This window comes from Aegilops tauschii, chromosome 5 (genome assembly GCF_002575655.3).
Source record: "Aegilops tauschii subsp. strangulata cultivar AL8/78 chromosome 5, Aet v6.0, whole genome shotgun sequence".
Taxonomy (NCBI): Eukaryota; Viridiplantae; Streptophyta; class Magnoliopsida; order Poales; family Poaceae; genus Aegilops; species Aegilops tauschii.
Window position 1 is genome coordinate 575,327,219 of NC_053039.3, and position 7,245 is coordinate 575,334,463.

The 7,245-nt window shown below is 46.1% G+C and overlaps 1 protein-coding gene and 1 long non-coding RNA gene across 2 annotated transcripts; one reads left to right on the forward strand and one right to left on the reverse strand.

Annotated features, from left to right (window-relative positions):
• Positions 1-2,198: 2,198 nt before the first annotated feature.
• Positions 2,199-4,407, reverse strand: LOC109786936 (uncharacterized). Its single transcript, XR_002238460.4, has 4 exons — positions 4,110-4,407; positions 2,774-2,880; positions 2,628-2,701; positions 2,199-2,550 (listed from the first exon to the last, which is right to left on the reverse strand). It is a non-coding gene; the product is annotated as an uncharacterized lncRNA (long non-coding RNA).
• A 552-nt stretch (positions 4,408-4,959) lies between these two features.
• Positions 4,960-5,766, forward strand: LOC109786935 (uncharacterized). The gene is made up of 2 exons (XM_020345502.1): positions 4,960-5,037; positions 5,194-5,766. Exons 1-2 carry the CDS (start codon positions 4,960-4,962, stop codon positions 5,764-5,766), a joined length of 651 nt encoding a protein of 216 aa, XP_020201091.1.
• Positions 5,767-7,245: the final 1,479 nt, after the last annotated feature.

Consider the following 7,245-nt stretch of genomic DNA (forward strand, 5'->3'; position numbering starts at 1 on the left):
GATACATAGTGACATGTTAATAACGATGTTGAGATGTGATACATAGAGTGACATCTATTAATCTTCAAGTACAGTCACACATATATATGTGCTGACCTAGATAACGTTCTCTTGAACACATTCACACAGTTCATAATAGCTAGCTGGTAGGTATACATAATTAATCAAACATCCAGCTTACATAACACAAGGCCATGGCCGAAATCATTACCACTAAACATGTAGAATCACGAGGGCGGAAATCATGACAACAAAATGAAAACATATGTAAATGTACTTACAAGCCGTGGTGATGGGGCAGCTGGATCACAAGGGCGACTACCATTGAGCGCCAGGCACATTGAAAACTAGCATTCTGAAGATCAAACCCTTAATCTGAGAAATGAAGTATTCTCAATCTTTTTGAAATGCCTCACGCTCCCTCTGAGTTCGTGCAGCAACTCTTGTTGAAATGCCTCGCGTTCCCTCTGCAACACTTGTTGAAATGCCTCACGTTCCCGCTGCATCTCCTCCCTAAGCTGGTGACTTGTTTGTACCAACTGGGGGATAAGTCCTCCGTTGCCTTGATGGGCGTAGATCATCCAATGGTGTGCTGCTCTGCACCTCAGCAAGGACTTCCTACGTGTTCATATAGCCATCACCTAATATGAACCGGCCACGTTTCTTGCCATCACCTGACTGACTTGTACACGGCAATTGGATCTATAGGCCAATGTACCCAATCAAAGTTAGGACCTTGCATTGCTTCACTGTCTTCTTTATATGCCTTCTGTGTTAAATTTACCGTCAGAACTCACTAGGAATAGATTATAAATAAGGAGGATAAATCTTACAAGCTTGCTTTTTGTGCTTCGGCTATAAACTGTGCCGTCCTAGTCAACGCTCCCTCCAATAGTGTAGGGCTGTAAGCTTCAATGTGAGAGAACGGCAGCTTCTCTTCCCTCTCCTGTATAAATGGCCGCTTACAAAGATGAGATAGCTTTAAAAACCAGCGACGTAACAACTTAATATGAGCAACATACCAATTTCGTTGCGTAGCGGGTTATTGAGGCACTGCCTTTGCGGTGGGCAGGTGTTTGCATTCTCTCCTTGCATTCCCTACCCAGACAAGACTTTGTTTCCCAAGCAGTGTGTTACAACACACTTCAATTCAGCAAGCTTCCTCCATGCATCTTCCTGCTGTTAGCCCACCATGGTACTGCCTGCATGAGTTATAGTTGCTGGTTGCTAGAATCAAACTTCTTAAATGTTGTAACCTCCAGAGTCAGAAGTTTTTGGATGAATTCTGTAGAAAGGGTCTGGCTATCATTATTAATTTACGACCACATTAGTGGGTCACCTTTTCTTGTAATTGATTCAACTATAGAACTAGGCAGCAGTTTTAAATTACTTTGTTCTCTAATAGCCTATTACAGCCTGTAAAATGGGAACCAACCAATCAGGTTTAAGATGTAAAGCAGCATCTGTTACATATATAGGAAAAAATAGTACAAGCAGGCAAGCATATAGCATTTCAGACCTTCCTTGGTAACCTTTACATCTCATCCAATCAAACTCTAAACACATCCACACGGGTCCAGTAGGGACGTGCAGGCGACCGGTTTGGGGAGGCCAAGTCCACGAAACGGAGCGGAAGGCGCGGTGGTGAGAACCGGTTAGGTCGGGGAGGCGGAAGGGAGTGGCGGTGGAGGGCCAGTACGGCGCGCGATGGTGGGTGCCGCTGGGTCCAGGAGCACGGCGCGGGATGGGTGGATCCCGGAGAGGCGGAGGCGGCGATGGAGCTGGAGTTGGGGCGCGGCGAGAGCGTATCCCGTACTCCCAGTGATGGAGTACTCCGGCTGCACCGTGAGCAACACAGCCGTTGGATGAGAAATGTAGGTACAAGATGCAATGTGGACGCCTCATCCTATGGTTTTTGCATAAAGCCCCCATATAGTTATAAAATAATTAACTTTCCCGTACTCTAGTTTCAAAGGATGTGCAGCCCTAGTTTTGGAACAGAAAGAACCTGTCCATCATGTGCGTCCGTAGCTTGGTTTTCCACACTGATGCATTCATCCAGCACGTGTATATATGACGGATTTCCCAATATGAAGGACATAACATTCAGCAAGTTGATTTCAGAAGGTAAAACTAATTCGAAGAAAAGAAAGAGTTAGTAAGTTCATGAACCAAGATTTTTGGACTCATAAATTCTGCCCCAAAGATGCACAAATGACAACATCAGTTGTATTAACCACCTTTCTCAATTTAGAAGGAAACGCAACTACAACCATCTTGCCATTTCAAAGCTCATAGTACGACAGTAATATCATGAACCACCGCGTGACAAAACACACAAATCTAACATGAAGTGCATAACTAGAGTTGCAGCTCAATATTTACAACCAAGGCATAACAAATTAGCGGGTATACATATATTGGACCAACATATTCAACAGGCGTACTTGAACTAGGTCCATATATCACATGAACAAAGGCATTTTTTCATCCATTATTTAACGGAAACTCGGAAAGTAAAGGGTGTCCTCTCCAATGGGTTGGGCTGTGCTGCAAAATATCAAGCAAGTTCAAGTGAAAGATTTGCACACATTCTCGACACGTTTTAATCGATGGTATATAAATACCGTTTGAGTTGTCATGTCCGCCTTGGTAAGTAGAACAATCTGCTGATGTTGAACCTTTGTAGACGCTACTTGCTCTGCAAACAAGAAGAAAATCAAAGTATGAAAACATGACAAACGATATACTATTTAAATTATGGTTTATTTACCTTTTTCCTGAGTGCAGCAACATATATTTAGCAATGCATTAAGGCATGCCATGACACATAGCACAAAAATACTAAATCTGTAGGAATGTAGTTCCATTTTCTTACACCTGAACGAGGAAGACAAAAGAGTTAATGCATTTAATTCAGTCAACCAAAACTACTTCTATATGTATTTTTTTACACCTGAATGAAGAAGACAAAAGAGCTAATACATTTAATTCAGTCAACCAAAACTACTTCTATAAGTAATTACTTATTTACACCTGAATAAGGAGGACCAAAGACCAAAACTAGTTCTGAAAGAAAAATCCTTTAGGCTATGTTTTTTTTGTTGTTTGTCAGGATGATGAGTGATTACAAGGTGGATATGATCAACAATGGGATGCAAGAGTTCTTCGTCCACTTCCATGCACCCAACGATAGTACGCCCACCAATCACATCTCGTCTGCTGCTTAATTTGCTCCTTCTAATTAATTAGGTGCAGACTTATTCTTTACATGATGAGATTTTTCCCTGATATTTGATCCAAACATTTTTTTTTTCCTCATATTTTTTTCCAAACGAAATCTACCTGTTACTACTTCAGCTCCATTCTAATTGGCATGGTTGTCATAGTAGCAGAGGAGGATGAAATGAAACTAAATGTCCTAAGATTGCTAGCCCCCACTTATTTCAGAACAAACAAACAATAATGTTCAGACAATAGCTTATCTGTTTTGGACTATTCGATCCTCACACATACATGGGATTATAATGAACATGGGGAAAAGGAAAGGACTCTGGACCAGAACTTGCAAAAATGGATGTTCTACTGCATCTAGCTTCTCTTTTCTTTTTATTTCCTTTCCTTCTAAGCAAAACTGTTTTGCTTATCCATACCAGCCATTTTCTCTAGGATGTGTCAGAACGATTGATTCTAAAACATAACCAACAATCTGACTAGATGGGAATGGACCTACTATTATTAACCTCCATTAATTTATAAAGGTGCTAGATGCTTTATGCACCTCACACCAAAACTACTTGTTCTAAGTTTATGAATTTTTTTCTATACGCAAGTTTGCTGACATTTTACTTTGAACTCAGTTATAATTACTTCAAACTCATCTCAAGCCATAAGTTGCTGGCATTTCTCTATAACTAAGTGCTCGAATATGTAGTCTACGCAAAAAAAAAAAAGCAGGTTGTTTCAGTGACTATTTTTCCTGTGTCCTGATACATAGAGATGTCATCACATTTTAGGAGCTACGTCTAATACAATCAGCATAAAGGGGGTGATGGATTAGAACCAAAATACACAATAAAAGAACAAGGTTGTATCAATGAAAAGGATACCTGAAGGCCGGATTTTTCTTCTACGGCGTCGGCGGATGGCGGATCTAGGCGTCGGCAGATGGCGGAGGTAGGTGCCGTGTGTGGTGAGGGGGTGACACCGAGGTGGAGAATGGCGACGCGGGGATGGAACTGGTTGTCACCTGTACGTAGGAACACCGCGAGGTCGCAGCGTAGCCGCCGCCCGCCGGTGAGGTCGCGGCGCAGCACATGGCGAGGTCCGCCGCCGGAGCCCCGTATCCCAATCTACTCGTATAAGCTTGGGGCAGCACAGGCTGGAGAAGCGTTACGCCTATTCTGGACTTACCTGAGGTGATTTTTGCAAAAATTGAAGGGTGGGGTGTTTGATTTTCATCCCATCCCTACATTCTGTATCGAAAGCTCGAGATGCGCACGGTGCAGCCGGAGCACCAAGTCCTTGGGAGCACAGGATATTTTTCCGGGGCGCGGCGCCGATCGATGAGGTTTAGGTCGGGGAAGGGATGGAATTTTATTTTTTTGCGAGGAGGGGAAGGGATGGATTTGGCCCCGTGAATTTATTTTGTTCTATTTTTTTATTTTTATTTTGCATTCGTGGATTTCTAACTTGCTCAATCTCTCAAGATACAGCAGTCAGCCCGCGTGATGGCTCGGCCCAAATAAGGCCCGGCTCGGCAGGGAGAACGTGCGCAGAAACAAATTTGTCTCAAAAACAAAAAAAGTTCAGAAATAAATGCTGTCCAGTTCAGAAGCATGTACAGGTAGGATTCAGTTCAGAACAGTTTAGCACTTCCGTGTAGTTCAGGAACAGTTTGTACTTGATAGAATTGTCGCTCTAATAATCACACTATCACGCATGGAAACCAGACCGACGATGCCCATGCTTCCTCCATCTATCGACTGGATATATGTAGAGGGATCGGTGGTGCCCTGCTTTTGGGGACCTGACCCTGTATAGTCAGGCAAAACCTTACAGCATCTCCAGCAGTGATGCAAAAAACGCGCGCGCAGTAAAATGCGATTTTAGCGCGTGCGGGACGGTTTCGCGCGCTCCAGCGAAGACGGGAAACTCAGGCGTGCGGGATAAAAGCGGCCGGGCGCGCGTTAGATTTGGCGCGCGGCGTCCGGCGCGCCTATAAAATGCAGCGCCCTCCCATCGCTCTTTACCTCGCTACGCGCCCTCTGCCGTTTTCTCGCCTCGCCACCACCGCACCGCCGGGGAGGTTTGGGCTACCGCGGCGTCCGCGCGTGCCCGTCCGGCGCCTTCTCCGCCGAGATTCGGTCCGACGACGTGCGCCTCGGCCTCGGCACCTTCGAGACCGCCCACAAGGTCGCCCGCACGTACGATGCGGCGGCGTGGCACCTCCGGCGGTCCGGGTGGGACATGAATTTCCCGGAGGTGCCGACGCTGGAGATGGCGGAGGAGTTGGCGCCTCCCCCGCGGCTTATCACCAACGAGGATCGTCGCGAGACCCGGAGGCGCCAGCGCCATCTCAGCCTCGCCGAGATGGACGAGGAAGCCATGGAGCAGTGGCGCAAACGCTTCCTGCAAGACGTCATCAACGAGCAGCAGTTCTTCGCGCAAAGGAGGACGGAGAGGGAGGAGAAGAGGGCGGAGCGAGCCGCCTATCGCGAGGACAAGCGACGCGGAAGGCGGCCGCTCAGTTCAACATCGAGCTAGGAGCAGCGTCGACCCGGGACTCCGACGACGATCGGTTTATTGACGCCTACATTGAGACGTCGGAGGAGGACATCACCGAGGTGGAGGACAACGAGTAGTAGTTTTTTTTATCTATCGTAGGAGGAGGCTATCATATGTATTTATCTATCCTATGTACTATCTATCCTATGTATGTATTTATCTATGCCTATATAGTTCGAGCTGAATGTGTATCGAGTCGCAGTAGAAAAGAAAAGAAATATAGCGTGTCTGCTGGAGCTGTACGCGTGCGCTATATTTTGCAGCGGCTGCTGGAGCCAGCGCTTCGCGGCGTGCAAAAAATCGCGACTCTGGCGCTGTAAACGTCTTTTTAGCGTGCCGATGCTCTTATGCGCTAGTTTCCCCATTGCTAACCAGTGATAGAGTATGAATCAGCATCCGGTCTCTACACATATATAGGTCCCACACATATCACAAAACACTTAGAGCATCTCTAGCAGACCCCTTAAAACACAGACCTTTAGAGCATCTCCAACAGTAGCTGTAAAAAACGCGCGCGCGGTCAAATGCCATTTTAACGCGTGGGGGACGGTTTCACGCGCTCCAGCAAAGGCGGGAAACTCAGGCGCGCGGGAAACGATCGCGCGCTCCAGCGGAGTTAAGGAGAACGTGCTCTGTGAGGCTGAATCAGCCGTTGGTTCAGAGCGCCTCCCCACCGCCGACCGCTACCTTGCCCGCATGATGATGGCCGCCTGGTTGAAATGGACGTCAACCACGGAGGGCACAAAGTTGTGACCTTCTCCCGCATCAACGATGCACAAACGTTCATCAACTGCGTGCCCTGCGAAGTGGAAGTAGTCGAAGCATCTCCCACCCGTGAGGTCACTTCCAACCGAAGAAAGAGGTCGAAGTCAAACTAGTTATAGTCTGCTTGTTCAAATCATGCTAGAAATCATAGTTGAAACTGTAGGAGAAATTCTATCGTAGTAGAAATCCTTGTTGAAATCGTACTAGATATCCTTGTTGATATCTCGTTCAAAAGTTCTTTCGTTGTTGTTTAATGAGATGGGGAAGAAAGATGTCTTGTTAGCCAATGGCAAACGTGTCCCACTCGGACATTTTTTTTGGAGACTCTACTTATGACGTTTTTTGTATTTGCGCGTCGCCTCTTTCAATGCATCGGTGCTTACATGAGGTGCTAAGTACATTAAAAACTTTAGTAACTAAAGGAGGTAAAAGCATCGGAGGTCCATAAACTTGTACGGTGGGTGCTGGTTTGGTCCATAAACTTGCAAAACTTGACCCCAACACTCACTAACTTGCAGCTTAGGTGCAAAAAAAACCACAACCAACCAGGAGCGGCCACCCGCCACTGGATATTTTGTGAAGACCACCCCAATGTCTTCGAAATTGATGCACAGCAGCATGGTCCCAGCTGTCAGTATGCGGATGAGAATAAATAAATAAATACAGAGCGTTAAAACTTGCGGCCGCGACTGG